The sequence below is a fragment of the Anolis sagrei genome, chromosome 2 (genome assembly GCF_037176765.1).
Source record: "Anolis sagrei isolate rAnoSag1 chromosome 2, rAnoSag1.mat, whole genome shotgun sequence".
NCBI classification, from domain to species: domain Eukaryota; kingdom Metazoa; phylum Chordata; class Lepidosauria; order Squamata; family Dactyloidae; genus Anolis; species Anolis sagrei.
The window spans coordinates 166,731,184-166,749,723 of record NC_090022.1 but is presented as its reverse complement, the minus strand read 5'-3'; the positions used below and the strand labels follow the sequence as shown (position 1 = coordinate 166,749,723).

The 18,540-nt window shown below is 41.3% G+C and overlaps 2 protein-coding genes across 4 annotated transcripts in view; one reads left to right on the top strand and one right to left on the bottom strand.

Annotated features, from left to right (window-relative positions):
• The window catches only part of LOC132767959 (uncharacterized), a 67,244-nt gene extending 63,080 nt beyond the window's left edge, over window positions 1-4,164 (bottom strand). Inside the window, exon 1 of the mRNA XM_060763423.2 lies at window positions 3,857-4,164. Coding sequence (XP_060619406.2) covers window positions 3,857-4,033 — 177 coding nt within the window. The 5' untranslated portion in view covers window positions 4,034-4,164. The remainder of the gene's footprint in view (window positions 1-3,856) is intronic.
• Window positions 4,165-6,953: 2,789 nt separating this feature from the next.
• CHD1L (chromodomain helicase DNA binding protein 1 like) overlaps window positions 6,954-18,540 on the top strand; it is a 44,396-nt gene continuing 32,809 nt past the window's right edge. For all 3 annotated transcript variants that reach the window (XR_009630679.2, XM_060763422.2, XM_060763421.2), the window contains exons 1-8: window positions 6,954-7,160; window positions 9,057-9,169; window positions 10,386-10,489; window positions 11,368-11,482; window positions 11,893-11,924; window positions 13,022-13,103; window positions 14,343-14,505; window positions 15,123-15,278. Coding sequence is in view for 2 of the 3 variants with exons in the window: in XM_060763422.2 (XP_060619405.2) it covers window positions 7,064-7,160; window positions 9,057-9,169; window positions 10,386-10,489; window positions 11,368-11,482; window positions 11,893-11,924; window positions 13,022-13,103; window positions 14,343-14,505; window positions 15,123-15,278 (862 nt within the window). In the remaining variant the exon portion in view is untranslated. The remainder of the gene's footprint in view (window positions 7,161-9,056; window positions 9,170-10,385; window positions 10,490-11,367; window positions 11,483-11,892; window positions 11,925-13,021; window positions 13,104-14,342; window positions 14,506-15,122; window positions 15,279-18,540) is intronic.

Below are 18,540 nucleotides of genomic sequence, written 5' to 3'. Positions count from 1 at the left end.
TCCAACGGGCGGCGGCCAGGTTGCTAACTGGGACGCCTTACAAGGAGGGGTCAACCCTCCTGTTCAAGGAGCTCCACTGGCTGCCATTCATTTACCGGACCCAATTCAAGGTGCAGGTTCTTACCTACAAAGCCCTGAACGGTTTGGGACTCGCCTACCTGCGTGACCGCATCTCTGTATACGAACGCACACGATCCCTTCGATCATCCATGTCTCAATTAATGTAATTTTATTGTTATCTATTTTTATTTTGAAATTTAACAGTAGAATCATCGAATCATAGAAACATAGAATCAAAGTTGGAAGAGACCTTATGGGCCATCCAGTCCAACCCCCTGCCAAGAAGCAGGAATATTGCATTCAAATCACCCCTGCCAGATGGCCATCCAGCCTCTGCTTAAAAGCTTCCAAAGAAGGAGCCTCCACCATACTCCAGGGCAGAAAGTTCCACTGCTGAACAGCTCTCACAATCAGGAAGTTCTTCCTCGTGTTCAGATGGAAAATATAGAGAGAGTAGCTGCTACATTTCCCACCCTAGGTTTATACTCGTCAATAGGTTTTCCCAGATGTTTATAGTAAAATTAGGTGCCTTGGCTTATACTCAAGTATATGTGGAAAGTAGACCACCCAAATGTAGTGATGTAAGAGATTTGGGGGGGGGGGGGGTATTAGTTTTAAAGCCTATTTTAATGTATTTGCTATATTTTAATTCCGTGAATTTAATTCACAGTTATTATTTGTTTTTTTAACTTTGTATTGCTCTTTTAAAACTGTTGTGGATAGATGCCAGCAGCCTTGAGTCCCCATGTGGAGAAAGGTGGGATATAAATAAAGATGATAATAATAATAAAAGTAATAGTAATAATAGACCTCACAACCTCTGAGGATGCCTGCCATAGATGCAGGTGAAACATCAGGTGAGAATGCTTCTAGAACATGGCCATACAGCCCGAAAAAACCTACAACACCCCAGTGATTCCAGCCATGAAAGCCTTTGACAATACAATAATAGTAATAATAATATATCCACTGTACATGTATCTCATGAGCTTTCCGTCTTATTTGGGGTGAATTTTTCTTTACTCACATTTTCAAAAACATATACACTACTATACGTCCAATTGCCTCAGACGGACATAGTTGATTCAAATTAATATGTCTATCTCTTGAAATTTCAGGTATTTTTAAATGCCCCAACACATTGCACAGAAGAAAAAAGTAGAGATGAAGCACAAGATATGACTCATGAAGTGATAGCTCCTAAAACAAGTTATGGTTCAGTCACTGTAGGAGCAGGTCACAGACAAGCCCGGACTCAAGCTTATCCTTCATGGTGCAGTTGAGGAGAATTTTTAACTGCTTTGGGAAAGATTACTAAAATAATATCACAAATACTTTGGAGAGAGGATTATACTAGCCTACATAATTTTTATGATGTTAACATCCAAGAAATGTAAGTCTGCCCTCCTTCCACACTCTAAGGATACCAGTAGTCACAAAACCTGTAAAGAACACTGGACAAATTAATGTTTTCTGTGAAAGAAATCTCATTGCTAGAGATGCATTGTTAACCCAAACCCACTGCACAAATAATGCAGACACAAATAAATGCTCCAATCTACATTTCATCTAGTGTTGTCCTCACTTCAGCAGTTAAAACATATTAATATCTGCCTTCAGGCAGAATTCTGCTTGAGAGGGCCTCCCCTATCTTCCAGATGTGGCAGCAATATATATTTTTTTTATTTATTGTATCAGGAGTGAACCAAGCAATACACTGAAGAATTTGGAAAAAAAAGATCTTTGCTTTGGCACTTTGGTATGACTCCGAAGGACTCAAAATCAATCATAAGTGAAGCTGCCTACTGAATACCAGTGGACAGTAAGTTTAAGTTGGGGGAGGGGGGGCAGGCATGTACCAAAGAAAAGTTCCATCACTGTCCAAAGCCCATCAGTACTACATGAAAGCACACCTGAATACACTGTACTTTCCTGTTCAGTTAGCCAGCCGACTTCCCGGTTGTTGCAGGAAAAGCAATGCCTTAGCATCAACTTACAGTCTAAAAATGTGATGTGGTAACTGGGGTGAAGGGGAAGGGCTCAGACATTCCTGTGAACCGATTCATTTGAGCAGCAGCTGAGATGCCAACAAACAGATGCAGTTTCATGTTATGCATCCTACAATACAGGGCGACTCACCTGCAGGCACCTGATACCCAGGTGGTGAGCAGCTCTTTATACTTAAGACAGATTTTAAACTTCAGGCAAGGATTACTGCTTATACTTGAAGGTACCGCACATTACAGCAGTGCACAGGTGTCATAATAAAAACAGCACAATTAGATTGTTATCTTTCTTTTTCAGTTTACAGCAGTTTTGCAAGACCTCATAGTTGGGTCAGATTGTAGTCCTGGCTACCAAGTGTTGGAAGATTCTGACACCCCCTTCCCCTCACTCTTGGTGTTAAACTCTAACAGTTACTCCCAGAAATCCCAGCCAGCTTACTGCTGTTAGGAAGATCAATTTGGAAGGATTTAAATGAGGGGAATGCAGCTGTAAACCCTGTCCTAAGAAAACCCCCAATTGACTTAACACAGTGGTCCTCCTGGTATTTTGGGTTTCAGCTCCTTACTACTGTTTTAGAGCAATTGAGGTTTTAATTAGGACAGGACTTCCATCTGCATTTCCCACCCCCCCCACCCCCCTTTAAATCTTTCCAAATTGGTCTTCCCATCTCCTGGAAAGCATGCTCATAATTACTTCCTCCAGACCATGTAAACAAAGAAAACTTCCTAGGGTCTTACATCCTGTAAAGACTTCCCTTTTTCAAATGAGTGAGTGTGATAGGACTCTCACCTGTTTTTCAATCCATTCTTCTTCTCTCTCATCCTCCTGCTCCACCAAAAGATAGTGGATTTTAAGGACTTACCTTTCACCTAATCTTTTCCTTAGTTGATTAGGGTGTAAACTCCCCATACATATGTCTAGATGTAGGTGAACTACAACTCCAAAACCCAAGGGCAATGCCCACCAAACCATTCTAGTGTTTTCTGTTGGTCATGGGAGTTCTGTGTGCCAAGTTTGGTTCAATTCCATCGTTGGTGGAGTCCAGAATGCTCTTTGATTATAGTTGAACTATAAATCCCAAATGACAAAATCATAATTTTTTGAGTGATGGTAACTCCTTGTGTAGTGACAAGTTTTGTCTGACACTTGTGGCCAAATTTGGTGTGGTGTGATTTCGTTCATTGGTTCTTTTGTTTTTATGGTACTCATTATGTGCAGAGCATTTTTATATAGATATAGTTCACTGAGGTTAACCTGCATTCTGAAACTGAATTATATGGCAATGTAGACTCAACTGGAGTGTTTACAAAGTAACAGCCAAATGTGCCCTTTGTTAACTGGGGACACATTTTTTTTCATGTCAGGAGCGACTTGAGAAACTGCAAGTCGTTTCTGGTGTGAGAGAATTGGCCGTCTGCAAGGACGTTCCCCAAGGGACGCCCGGATGTGTTACCATCCTGTGGGAGGCTTCTCTCATGTCCCCGCATGGGGAGCCGGAGCTGGCAGACGGGTGCTCACCCCGGATTTGAACGCAGTCACAATCATTCTCAAATGCTTTGAGAAAAAAAAGAGACGTTTTGCAACCACGTCACGAGGTCTTTTTCGGTCGCCTCAAATCAAGCGGGACCCAGCCCTGTGGAAGCCAGTCCCGCTGTGAAAGCGAAAGCGGTAGCAGTAGACCAAAGCGGAGCCTAGTACTGCCCCGCCTTCCTTGCGCCCCCAAATCCGCGGCTCAATGGAGGCGCGCCTCGAATGCCTCCCCCCCCCCCCTCCGCCCGGTTCTCTTTACCGCGTCGGCGGGCGGCCCCTTCTGGGCTGCCTGGCTCCGGCCGTGCTCCCGCCGATGGAAAGTTGTGCCCGGCGCCCCCGTGGCCCTCCGCAAGAAGCCCAGGAAGAAGGCCAGCGCCAGCGCCGCTCCCCACGCCGCCCTGAGCAGCAGGCAGCAACCCCCCTCCTCTGCCTCCATCGCGGCCTCAGGGCAGAGTGGCCAGCGCCAAGCTCGTTAGCCCTCCGGAGGCGGGGCCGGGGCTGGTCTGGCCTGGCCTCACAGGGGCCGAGCTTCTGCCAGAAAAGGGATGGCGCTGCGTCCCGCTCACGAGTGCAATAGGGGGGGGGGGGGGGATGGAGGCGCTCGCGGGCGGCGCGTGCCGAGGAGCGCGCGTGTGCGGCAGGTGCACATCCAGCCTGCCCCCTCCTGCTCACGTGCTCCTCCTTCACAATTAAAGGGGCCTTCCTTTGGGGCACCGCTGGAAATGCTCGGGTACCTCTCTATGGGCCAGGCCCGCAGTGGTTCTCAGCCTGTGGGTCCCCAAATGTTTTAGCCTTCAACTCCCAGAAATCCTAACAGCTGGTAAACTGGGTGGGATTTCTGGGAGTTGTAGGCCAAAACACCTGGGGACCCACAGGTTGAGAACCACTGGGAGTGTAGGAGATGGAGCGTACAGCCAGTCCTCCATATGTCGTTTCTCACAGGGGTCCTGTGCCCCTAACCCAGCCATGAGCAAACTTCGGCCCTACCGGCTGTTAGGAATTGTGGGAGTTTATTTATTTATTTACTTTATTTGTATACCGCTCTTCTCAGCCCTTAGGCAACTCAGAGCAGTTTACAACAGTTTCGGTATACACAATACAAAATCATTAGGCATTTAAAAGCAATAGCTTCACAAATCATTAGACATCAGCATCAATACATCAGTACATCAATATAACAAATCCATCAGGTCTCATCAATGAAATCAGAATCCAAACTCGTTATCCATTATTCCGTGTTCCGATAATCAGTCAATCAATCACACTGCTTAGTCGAATGCCTGTTCAAACAGCCAGGTCCTTACTTTCCTTCGGAATGCCAGCAAGGAGGGGGTTGATCTAATATCTGCAGGAAGGGCGTTCCACAGCCGAGGGGCCACCACTGAGAAGGCCCTGTCTCTCGTCCCCACCAGGGGTGCTTGTGAAGCCGGCGGGATCGAGAGCAGGGCCTCCCCAGACGATCTTAATGTCCTAACTGGTTCATAGGAGGAGATGCGTTCGGACAGGTAGGTCGGGCCAGAACCGTTTAGGGCTTTAAAGGCTAAAGCCAGCACTTTGAATTGTGGCTGGTAGCAAATTGGCAGCCAGTTGAAATCCAAAACACCTAACTCCATATGTTTTTATTGATTAGTCCACCAACCATAACAACAATAAAAGACAAAAAAAAAACACAGACAAATAAACACTAATCACTATCCTAAAACTTCTGTAATAGTTAACTAAAATAAATTAAAACACAATAAAATTTTATGAAATAATAAGTATGGTAAAATGGGATTAAATTACAAGATGAAAGCGGGGGGGGCGGGGGTAGAGTGACAGGTACATATGCACAAAATAATAATATATAAATAAATAAGTAATGTTCATTCGTGTGATTAACATAACTCCAAAACCAGGCATGTAGCCGGGGAGGGGGCATGGGGGGTTTCAGCCCCCCCTCCCCCCCCCCCCCAAATTCTCATGGTGATTTGCGAAAAGGCCTTACTGGTATATTATTTAAACTGTTATGTTTATTCATATCATGATCTGATCACCATGCTCAATATATCTCATATGCATGGGGGTATTGGGGTAACGATACAAAAGGTTTGCTAGGGTAGACCCTCTTTCACTCAGACTCAGCCCCCCCCCCCGAATCGAAATCCTGGCTACGGGCCTGCCCGCAGTGGTTCCCAACCTGTGGGTCCCCAGATGTTTTAGCCTTCAACTCCCAGAAATCCTAACAGTTGGTAAACTGACTGGAATTTCTGGAAGTTGTAGGCCAAAACACCTGGGGACCCACAGGTTGAGAACCACTGGACCAGGGAGTGTAGGAGATGGAACATACAGCCAGTCCTCCATATATCGTTTCTCACAGGGGTCCTGTGCCCCTAACCAAGCCATGAGCAAACTTCGGCCCTACCGGCTGTTAGGAATTGTGGGAGTTGAAATCCAAAACACCCAACTCCATATGTTTTTATTGATTAGTCTGTAATAAGAAATTCAGTGTGCAAATTTGATAAATGTAAATTTAATAATGATGTGTGGGAATGAATGGAAGAATGGAAGGTTGTATGAATTGAGCTAATAATTTTGGAAACACCAGTATAATATTAAGGCCTGCAATGACTATCTACCTGCTTGCTGGACTTGCTAATGAGAAGTTGTGATAAGAACTGGGACAGTGATAACGGAAATGTTTGCAACTTTCCTTATGTTAAGAAGGAAGTCAACATAAGATCAACACCAATCAAGAAGAGTAAACATCTGGCCAGGAAACTGGGATGGATCCAGGATGGAAGACATGTATCATTAATTTACAACTTTTATGGGACTACATCAACAGATTTTTCCTATAAAAGACTCAGGCTAATAATGCTCAAATCGTGGCACACAAAAAAAATTAATTTTGTCACCCTGAGAATTTCAATCCCCCCCCCCCCAAGTTTGGTTCAATCCCATCGTTGGTGGAGTTCAGAATGCTCTTTGATTGTAGGTGAACTATAAATCCCAGCAACTACAGCTCCCAAATGGCAAAATCATAACTTTTTGCGTGATGGTCATTCCTTGTGTTCTGAAACGTTTTGTTGCCAAATTTAGTGTGATTTCGTTCATGGGTTCCTTTGTTTTCAAGGTACTCATTATGCACAGAGCATATATATATATATATAGAAGATTAACACAGTTTGAGACCCCATTAACTGGCGAAGCGCCATGCTCCAGGATCATTCGCACTCCCAATTCCCAAAAGGAAAAGACGCGAAAAAGCGGGAAAGACGCGGCGGCGGCAGCGGAAACTGACCGTCGCAATCCTGGCCAATCACAAAGAGACGCTTCTACCCATCAACCAATGGGCGTGAGCCTGTTTCTTTCCTTCCGGAAGCCGCTTTAGAAAGTCGAGGGACCTCGGAGAAGCAAGCCGAGCTGGACCTCGTGTCGCCTGAAGGGTCGCTCGCTCGCTCGCTCGCTTGAGGGGCAGGAAGGGATGTCCCTCTTCTTCCGGGCTGTGGCAGACAGGAGCAGATCCAGCCAAGCAGGCGCAGGGGTCGAGGAGGCCCATTTAAACCGATGGGGTCTGACCGGTAAGTACGCCTGGCTCTCAGAACAGATACTACGCAAATAAACAACTATAACAGGAAATCAGGCCTGGTATTTTATAGGCCATGGCAGCATCTACATTGTAGAATTCGATGCCACTTCAACTGCCATGGCTCAATGCTATGGAACCCTGGAATTTGTACTTCGATGAATCCGTAGCATTTTTTGGCAGAGAAGCTAAAGATCTTGTCAAACTTACGTATTTGATTTATCATATCAGGAGCGAACCAATGTATTTGAGAAAACACTTTGCATTCTGTTTGAGCGTGGTGAGATGTGTTCCACACTGGGCATACATACTCCGCAGCAGAGTAGCATAGCGCAAGGGCAGATGTCTTCACTGTGTCTGGTTGTGATCCTCAGGTTGTGCCAGTCAGCTTTTGTATGATATTGTTTCTAGCACCCACTTTTTGCTTGATATTCAGGCAGTGCTTCTTGTAGGTCAGAGAACAGTCCAGGGTGACTCCCAGGTATTTGGGTGCACTGCAATGCTCCAGTGGAATTCCTTCCCAAGTAATCCTCAGAACTTGAGATGTTTGTCTGTTCTTAAGATGAAAATCACACCTCTGTGTCTGAGATGGGTTGGGAATCAGCTGGTTTTGCCTGTAATAGGTAGTAAGAGCACCTAAAATTTTGGAGAGCTTCTGTTCAACCATCTCAAAGCTTCTCTTGAGCGGTGATGGCACAATCTTCAGCATAGATGAAACTCTCTTTGAGGTGGTAGTCCTTTGTGATATTATACATTTTCCTCAGGAGAAGGCATTGATTTACAATGTCATAGGCTGCTGAAGACAACTCCTGTAATCTGCTGCCTTTCAAAACCGTCTTCTATGTACTGAGTCGGGTTCAGCACTTGTGATGTGCAGCTTTTGCCCTCCCTGAAACCAGCTTGCTGTGGAATCAGACATTGTTCTATGTTTTCCATAATTCTATGCAAAATAAGTCTCTCCAGAACTTTGTAAAGATGACACAGTAAGGAGATTGGTTGATAGCTTTTTAGATCATTGTGGTCTTTGCCTGTTTTCAAGATGGCTATGACTCTTGCTTTCCTCCAGATTTTGTGGATCTGACAGGATGCAATGCAAGTTGTTCAACAGCTCCAGCAGCCAGCACCTTGTTTTTGTGCATCAAAGTTCTTAATTTGTTCCATCCGTAGATCATCCAGGCCAGCTTCTTTGCCATTTTTGCATTTATTGAAGGCCGTGTCCAGTTCAGTAGATGTAAAAGGTTCATGAAGGTTGTTGTTCTCATTTTCTTGTTGTCTGTTTGTTTCCTTCCTACTTTGGTGGCAAGGTTGGGTTTCCCATTCTTCAGAAGTTGATGCGCTATCTGATCTGCCTTTATGTTGGCATGAGTATTAGTTTGTGAGGGATCATTGCTCAACTGTTTTAGCAGCCTCCCGCCTTCTGACTGCTCCTGCCCATGTCGACTTCTGTTATCAGCTTGATCCACTGTTTTTTCTTGGCTTCAGACTCATGTGATTGCATAGGATTCAGCCATAGCAGTTGAATTGGAGTCAAGCTGCCATAATTGTAAAGTCCCTTCTATACTGCCATACAAAATCCAGATTATCTGCATTGAACTGGATTATGTGGCAGTGTAGACTCATGTACATTGCTATATAAAATCCAGATGATCTGCCTTGGATGGGATTATATGGCAGTGTAGACCGATACAATCCAGTTCAAAGCAATCCAGTTATCTGCTTTGATAATCTGAATTATATGGCATTGTGGAAGAGACCTAAATGGTATGATTTTAGAGGGAAAGATTGAGAAGGAAATCCTAGAGCAACACCAAAGTTCCAGCCTTTACCCATCAGATTGATGCAACCCTTTCCATGTATGTGGTTCTTTTTCTCTCTTTTTTCTTCACTCAAGGCATCCATCTCCATCCGTATCAGCTGGAAGGTGTGAACTGGTTGACACATTGCTATGGAACGTGGCGTGGCTGCATCCTGGGTGATGAAATGGGCCTTGGGAAGACTTGCCAGGTATATCTCTCCCTCCTTCTGTAGAAAAACCTGGTATTTTTAATTGTTGACCAGCCCCTAGATCAGCATGTCCACAAAACCCTAGGGCTCCTCAAAAGCATTGTATAGGTTCCATAAAAATCTTTAAAATAAAATTTAAAACAGATTTTAAAATAAAACCACACGAGGCTAACTGTTTAATTTAGACTCCCCGTAAGAGCTTTTTTTGGACTACAGCTATTGTTATCAGTAATGTAGTTACTGGCTACCCAGTTCAACATTTGCCATCTGAACAAGAGTGATGCACACGTAAATGATTTTTCACATTGCTCCCACACGCCTTTTTGTGAATTTTTCTTTCAGGTACAGTTTTTGAGATTAAAGATGTTTAGAATATTGGGATGTTATTCATAAAATATCAAAGAGTAAAATTTTCTCCAAAACTCGATATCAGAAATTGAGAGAAGTATGTGAATTGGCATAATATATATATATATAGAGAGAGAGAGAGAGGGAGAGAGAGAGAGATTTTAAACAAATTGCTGATAGAGTTAGGGTTCTACAGAACATAAATGTCTTCTGAAGAGTTCCATGATTTGAGAGCTGGTGCCCTAGATGCTTCCCCAACATTTTTTGCTATTAGCTGTGCTGGATAGGAATAATCTTTTGTCCATGAATACATGTAGAGTTGGGTTTGCATTTAAGCAGATTGAGCAGTTATCCAAACATCAGATTTTGGATGTCAAAAAAGCAGAACTGTATATTCTTATTTGCTCAACTGGGAAAGTATTCTTACTATCTGGGAATAGGGGTGGTGGGATGGTAGTGGGATGTCATGTTTTGTTTAGCAGAATAACTTGCCTGGCTTTGAATACTATGTACCTTCTCTTAAGAATTGCCATTTGTGAAGCTTGTTTCCAAAAGGTACCAAACCCGTCTGAACAATTTTTACAAAAATGGGGAAAACATTCTGAGGATATGCATTCGTTTGCTATAAAAAGGCAGTTTTCCAAGCCCTGTGATTGGAAATGATTTGATATGTTTTGATAGTTTTGATCTGTATTCCCAGCCAATGATGTGCTGCCACGTATTACTTATTCTTCAATTTTGCAGGATTTGTACTTTTTGGAAACAAAATCCACCTTTGGTGTTGTGCTGAAAGTCTTGATTTGGAGCCAGCAGCATTACTTTGCGTTTTATGACACAAAATGTCTCTAAATTTTTTCATATATTTCAGACAATTTCTTTGCTTCTTGTTCTAAGTGGAAAGTTTAATAAAAGGCCTTTTTTGGTCCTTTGCCCTCTTTCTGTGTTGAACAACTGGAAGGAAGAACTTAACAGGTAGGCCTATGAACATAAAGGCATACAAAATAGAAATGTTTAAATATGTCTTAACACCCAATCTATCCTGCAATATGAATAATACAAATCTAGGTCTTTTAGCTGTGTATATTTCTAGTCTTTATTATTGTGTCTTTAATTCATTAACAACATATGGCAACCCTAAAGTGAACTGATCACAGGAATTTCCTGGCAGGATTTGTTTCAAGAGGCTTTGCTCATGCCTTTCTCTAAGGAGTTAACTTTCTATAATAAAATAATGACAAACACCCACAAATTGAGAAGTAATAGAGTAACAGAGAAGTATAGGGTAACAGTAATATTTATTTATTTATTTATTTACTTCGCTTATATACCGCAATTCTCAGCCCAGGGACGACTCATAGGGTAACAGACATTAAAAGAAGAATGATTTGGCCCTCCTAAACAGCCACTAAATGGCGCTCCATGCAGTCATGCCGGCCACATGACCTTGGAGGTATCTGTGGACGACGCCAGGTCTTCGGCCTAGAAATAGAGACGAGCACCACACCCCAGAGTCATACATGACTGGACTTAATGTCAGGGGACAACCTTTACCTTTTACTAAACAGTCATTGGGCTCCCCTGCCTTTCACTGTGCTTCTACAAAGTCTACAACTTATATCATTTTCAGATATTGTGTAGAGTAGGAAAAAAGCCACAATCGTGAGCTCATATGTTGTCTACAAAATATTCCAGGTTCTGCCCCTTGTATCACAGTGAAAATAATTCTAAGTCAGAATAGTCAGTAGTGGGCAAGGTGAATTAATGATCTGACCCAGAAAAAGAAAAGTATGCATTCTGATCATACTCGTGTACCAAATGTACTGCTACATTTTATTTACTTTTAAAAATAGATTTGCTCCACGGCTTTCCTTCATAACATATTGGGGCAACAAGGAAGAAAGGACTGAGCTACAACAGGATATATCTTCAAATAATAATTTCCACATTCTGCTAACTACCTATGAGGTACTTGACTTTGTCAACAGTCGTGAACTTACTGGGATATGTGAGATTCGTGCCCTCAGTTTTATGTCTTCTCAACAGTGGTGATGCAATTCTTCTTGATTTGCCAAAGACCAATGAATAAGTATGGCTTTATTTATGAAGTTTGTTGCATTAAGACACAACAACGAAACACAAAACTAGATGGGATGCAATGTCTACCCTTTTGGAAGAATCAGCTATGCTAAAAAAACCTCAAGACAATGCATGTTCTTTGTGGGAATGACTTCAAAGGATGGGAATAGCACCAAAGGATCTGGTTTCTGAAATGGAAAAATGCATAAATAATTTTTAAGTTTATTTGATCTGATCCTTTTAACAGAAAGGAAACTTTATTGTATGTGAATAACAATTTTCTTCCACTTGCTTTGCAGATATGCCTTAAAGATGCTTTGTTTTTGAAACGGTGAGGACATCAGATTTGCACCTATTTTTTTTGTAACATATATGTTCAGGTTTAGCTATTTGTCCCCAAAAGAAACCATTTTCCAATAGACTAACTTCAGGGATCTGGGATGAATGGGTAGTATTTTAGTGGTTTAAACTGGCTTCCGGTGGAATTTGTGTTTGTGTTACAATCCTTTCTAGGAAAGACAAAGTTTCTTTTAAAACTTTTCCATGCAATGCCTGAAGTATTTAGTAAATTACATTGATTACACAGCCTAACAATGCTTTTCTTGGTGTCTTGGCTTTTAGATCTGTTCTTGGGGTTATTTGGGGGACACTGATTGCTTTGGATAGACTGCACAGCTCTAGTTTCTTAAGATATGTAGTGTGTTGGATGATTTTGCATCATAAACCTGTGCATGTGGTATGAAATAAGTAGATTTTCATGTAATACACTTTTCTTTTAATTTTTAATACATTTCTTCATGCTTAATTTAACACTATATCCTGATTTTTAATGAGCAAACTCTGAAAAATCACATAATGGCAAATGTTCCGTATCTCAAAAACTAGAGCTGATAGGGGAAAATTGGTGCGATTTTTGGAATCAGGAAGTCAAATATATGGTACCCACAAATAGGGCTAACATTTGAGAGCACCCAAAATGTGTATTGACCAGGGTTATCCTGATAATATTCTCCTGCTCTATTACATATTTCCTTTCCAAACTAACAAGAATATGACCTGATTAAAGAGCCTATGGATCCATACTGTACAGCTGGGCAGTTTAATGGAATTAAAAAGTAGTATCAGACTAGTGCCTCAAAAGGGTACCACTTGTTGAATTGTCTGTCCAGATCAATAATGGAGAGAGGGAAAGCAGATATCAGTTTGCCCTGAACTGGAAGAAAAGCCGTGGAGGTATGGCGAGAACAACAGTACAGCGCAAAGGAGAGAAATGTCAGAGATCAGTAATAGTACATATAATGTATACCATTGAGTTTTGCTATCCTGGAACCAAACCCCAGGAGACATCAAAGGCCTGCTGCATTTTTTCACTTGGAAAGAAGAAGAAGAACCCCAGGACTTCATCTTATGTATGTGTTTTGTGTTTAGTTTTAACTGGGCATGCCTTGTTGTGGATGAAGCTCACAGGCTCAAGAATGAGGATTCATTACTTCATAAAACACTCTCAGAGGTAAAAGTGTAGTGCATTTTATTTCTTTCCTCAATTTCTTCATGATAGGAACAAATTTATCTTTCACAGCTCTTTGACATATAGGAGATTATTTTATTGTTCCCATTGTATGGTTGTCTTGTCTTTAAAGTTTAGACAGATATTAGTACATTCTAAAAACAGAGGAAAGAAAAGGATTAGAAAGTGTATCAATTAAAACTAACCATCCTACTTAACTCTAGACTCCCAGGGGAAACGCCAGAAGTTTTCCAAGTTCTCTGAGAAAGTATGAGGTATATGAAGTTCATAACACTGGATCTGCCTTTCTCTTTCATTGACTGTTCGACAAGACCAAGCAATTTAACCTGTTCAGTTGTCCTATTTAGGTCCTATTCAGCTGTCCTATTTAGGTATTTTGTCTGTTTGTTTGGTTTGTTCTGTTAGAAATGTTATATAATTGACTGGTTGCCATGACACGGTAAATAAATAAATAAATTTAGGTCCAGAATACATTCTTGCCTCTCACTTGGCCAGCATGGATTTGATCGGAATGCATGACTGTTCGAGATACACTGGGGCCCCTTCTACACTGCTATATAAAATCCAGATTATCTGCTTTGAACTGGATTATATGGCAGTGTAGACTCATATAATCCAGTCTAAAGCAGATAATGTAGATTATCTGATTTGATAATATGGATTATAGAAGGGACCTGGAGTCACACACAGATCTGTCTAGAAATATAGAGTGATAAAATTAGCAAACTGATAAAAAGTTTGTATTGGTAAATTGCAACAAGTTGATTCATAGCAACACAATCTGTTGTGGAGTACTCCCATCCCTAGAGAACACGCCCTTGAAACGTTTACTGTAATGTACTCCAAACCCTGGAGGAAGCCAATATGTGATCGTAAAGCAGGAAGGATTTAGAAGTTGCCCAAAGAACTAGAGAAAAAACTAAGTTTCCTCACCCTCAAAACTTTCTATAACAGAGATGCCAAGCAGTCACAATTCTTCCCCTGTTTTTCTTTGGGGAAGGAGAGGATTAGTTCTCAATTACAAATATGTGAAGTATATTTCCTTTGTCCGTTGTGCCCAGATAATTTATTCAGAGCCCTGTGGCTATCTTATAAGGTAATAATTGCACAGCATAACATTTATGACTATATATATGCAAAATGATCCTGCCTCATCTATTTTTCACCACATTTGCAGCAACGACCAGTTCAGCAATAGCTCAACCTCTGCATCCTTTCCAGTTTTCAACAGATTTCTGCCTCCTGCTGACTGGCACTCCTATTCAGAATAACCTCAAAGAGCTGTATGCCCTGCTCGCTTTTATTGAACCAGTTATATTCCCCAAGGAGCTAGTGGAAGAGTTTGTTCACTATTACCATGAAGTTGAAAAGGAAAGCAAAACAGGCAAGTAAAAACATTGTGATGGTCTTACGAGTCTTTGTGGGAGTAAAAAACTTGCATAGTTTCTCTAACATCGACAAGGGATACTGGATTCTGCTGAAAGCACTTTTCCTTACCATTTAAAAGCATGCCAGCTTCTAAGACATTCTAAAATTAATAATGTTAAGAAGAGCAAGGAGACATTTTTGGCCTCCATGGTATCTCTGCAGATGGACAGAAAATACAGGAATAATGGTGCTTGTAGAATTTCAACATTTTGTGGTAGAAACATGGGTCTCTCTAGTTCAAGGCCTGCTAAAAATATTTTAAGTGTCAACATGGAGGAAATGGCATAATGGCCCCTTCTGCATGGTCATATAATCCAGATTATCAAAGCAAATGATTCACATTATCTGCTTTGAACTGGATTATATGAGTCTACACTGCCATATAAGCAGATAATCCAATTTTATATGGCAGTGTAGAAGGGGCCTATAATGCTTGCTGGTACAATCTCTTGAATCTTTGAAGTCTCATTCAATTTAATTGTCCTTTCTCAGCATGAAAGTATAAATCTGAAAATGTATTTCATGCACTGTGATTTAGAATGGCTTTAATGGTATTTTCCTCCCCTTAATCAGCCCAAGAACTGCACAGTCTGTTGAAGCCCTTCTTGCTCAGGAGAGTGAAATCAGAAGTTGCAAGTGAGCTCCCAAAGAAGATGGAGGTCATTCTCTACCATGGAATGTCAGCATTGCAGAGAAAATTTTATAAGGCTATTTTGATTAAAGACCTAGGTAAGCAGAATGATTATTTTTAAAGTAAGCAATTTAATTTACCATGAGCTGAAAATGATTGGTTTCTCAGTATGCAGTGATAAATATACATGTGTCCTGGAACAGAGAATTTGAAATCAGTGATTTTGTCAAAAACAATATTGCCTTCCAATATATCTCTCATTTGCATATGTGTATATATTCTCTTTGCTCAATTTAAAGATTTAAACAGTTTAAACTCAGTCAGTAGGAGAACAATTGACAGTGCAGTCAACTATCGTATTTTCTTCTTTTTGCCTCTTTCCCATAGTATAGAATCATAGAGTTGGAAGAGCCCTTGTGGGCCATCCAGTCCAACCCCCTGCCAAGAAGCAGGAAAATCGCCTTCAAAGCACCCCGACAGATGACCATCCAGCCTCTGTTTAAAAGCCTCCAATGAAGGAGCTCCCACCACACTCAGGGGTAGAGAGTTCCACTGCTGAACATCTCTCAAGTTCTTCGTCATGTTCAGGTGGAATCTCCTTTTCTGCTCCGCGTCCTGGTCTCCAGGGCAGCAGAAAACAAGATTGCTCCCTCCTCCCTATCTATGACTTTCCCTTACATATTTATACATGCTCTCATAATGCCTCCTCTTAGCCTTCTCTTCTGAAAGGTAAACATGCACAGCTCTTTCAGCTGCTACTCATACTGCTTGTTCTCCGGAACCTTGATCATTTTAGTCAACCTCCTCTGGACACATTCCAGACTGTCCACAGCTCCCTTCAATTGTGGTGCCCAGAATTGGACACAGTGTGATTCCAGGTGTGGTCTGACCAATGCAGAATAGAGGGATAGCATGACTTCCCTAAATCTAGACCAGGGGTCCTCAAACTAAGGCCGGGGGCCAGATACAGCCCTCCAAAGTCATTTACCTGGTCCTTGCTCAGGGTTAACCTAAGTCTGAAATGACTTGAAAGCACACAACAACAACAAAAATTCTATCTCATCAGCCAAAAGCAGGCTCACACTTCCTATTGAAATACAAATAAGTTTTTGTTTGTTAAAATTGTTCTTTGTATTAATTATTGTATTGTTTTTAAGTGTTTTTTTTCACTACAGATAAGATATGTGCAGGGTGCATAGGAATTCATTCATGTTTTTTTCAAATTATAATCCGGCCCTCCAAAAGTTTGAGGGACTGTGACCTGGCCCTCTGTTTAAAAAGTTTGAGGACTTCTGATCTAGACACTATATTCCTATTGGTGCAGGCCAAAATTCCATTGGCTTTTTGCCGTTCATGTTGGCTTGAACATTGTTGGCTGATACTTGTTGTGTATGAGGACTCCAAGATCTTTTTCACACATACTGCTGTGGAGCCAGGCATCCCCCATTCTGTATCCTTGCATTTCTTTTTTTTCTTTTCTTTTTTTCTTTTTTCTTTTTTTTTTTTTTTTTTGCCTAAATGAAGTATCTTGCATTTGTATTGTCGAAGGCTTTCATGGCTGGAATCACTGGATTGTTGTAGGTTTTTTCGGGCTATATGGGCATGTTCTAGAGGCATTCTTGCATTTGTCCCTGTTGAACTTCATTTTGTTAGTTTTGGCCCATCTCTAATCTGTTGGGATCATTTTGCTGAAATCCAGATATGCAACATCCACGTCGTTCCCCGCATCTATCCAGCTTGTGTCTCTATTGAAAAAAAGACATCAGATTAGTCTGGCATGACTTGCTTTTGATAAATCCATGTTGACTATTAGCGATGACTGCATTTGTTTCTAAGTGTTTGCAGATTACTTCCTTAACGACCCTTTCCAGAATCTTGCCTCATTCCGACGTGAGGCTGACTGGACGGTAATTGTTTGGGTCATCTTGTTTTCTCTCCTTGAAGATTGGGACCACATTTGCCCTCCTCTAATCTGCTGGGACTTCTCCCATTCTCCAAGAATTCTTGCCAAACATTCACTATGGCTTTCTGATCCTCGTTTGCAGATTGTGCTGAGGTCATCACTTGGATATCTTGAAAGTATATAGAGAACATTTTTTGTTTTGGTCTAGGGGTCCAATTCCATTTTAGGAAAGATCGGAATGCTTTTCACCCTAGGCCTGTCTGGTTGTTGTTGTGTTTACTATTATTTATGCCCTTGTTTTCTCTCTAAGAAGGTACTCTCAAAAGTACTTACAATAAAACCAGTACAGTGCAATTTGAAACCTAAAAATATACAAACATTGAAATAGAATTAAATATTAACAGTATTAAAAATGAATAGTTAAAACCAATTCAGCACCTGAGTAGATGAAAAGTTGTGCAGGGGGCAGAATTCAGAGCTGAATGTGCCAGAATTTTTTTAGGTTGTTGGTATCTTCTAGCAGTTATTTTATAAAGATATATTTTAATGTCCAAGGCTGGAAAGATGACAACTGGGGGAATGGCAACCTTATACTTCCCTTTTCTGCCTTGCATTTTCTTTTGATTTTTAACTATTTTATAAAAGCACATATTGTTGCCTTGCATCATCTAAAGATTTGTGAAGGTTTTTACCACATTTTCTCACCCAGCTGTTTTAAGTTCAGAAAAATCTTTCTGTGAAGTAGAAAACAAACCTAACACTACTCCCAGTTTCCATCCTAGCTGATAAAAGGTTTCCTCTGGACTTAAACATGGAAAAATTGCCATCTAAATGCCCTAAACCTGGGCAAACTTCAGCCCTCCAGGTGTTTGTGACTTCAACTTCCAGAAATCACAGTCAGCTTACCGGCTGTTAGCAATTGTAGGAGTTGAAACCAAAATAGCTGGAGGGTCAAAGTTGGCCCAGGCCTGATCTAGAGATTATTTTTTCTTTCACAAGCCCCCATTTTGGTGACCAAACTTACAAATCTATGTTACAAATCTATTACATGCTGGTAATAGCTGATAAGGCAGAATAACATATGTGCTCTCCTGTTTTCTCTGTTTTGCTATTTATATATGCATAGTAATAGGTTCTAGAGAGAGGTGCTGTTTACCTTTTCTGTTGTACAGTAGGACTAGAAAAGATAGAATCCCATTATTTTCCAGATTAAGTATTATTTAATTGTTTACTGTAGACACAATGCTGTAAACTGACACTGAAAGTCTGTTTCTCCAACACTCCTTCACCATCCTTCCAGTGCTGCCAAAACTTTCCAGCTGAGCAGATGATGTGGGAGTCCAGTTGGGCAAAAAAGACTATAGAAAGAAATGTCTTTATCAGAGACTTGGTTAACTTAGTTATTACTGCATTGACTTTGAACCTGTAGTTGACACTGCTAGTTTTAATGAAAAAGT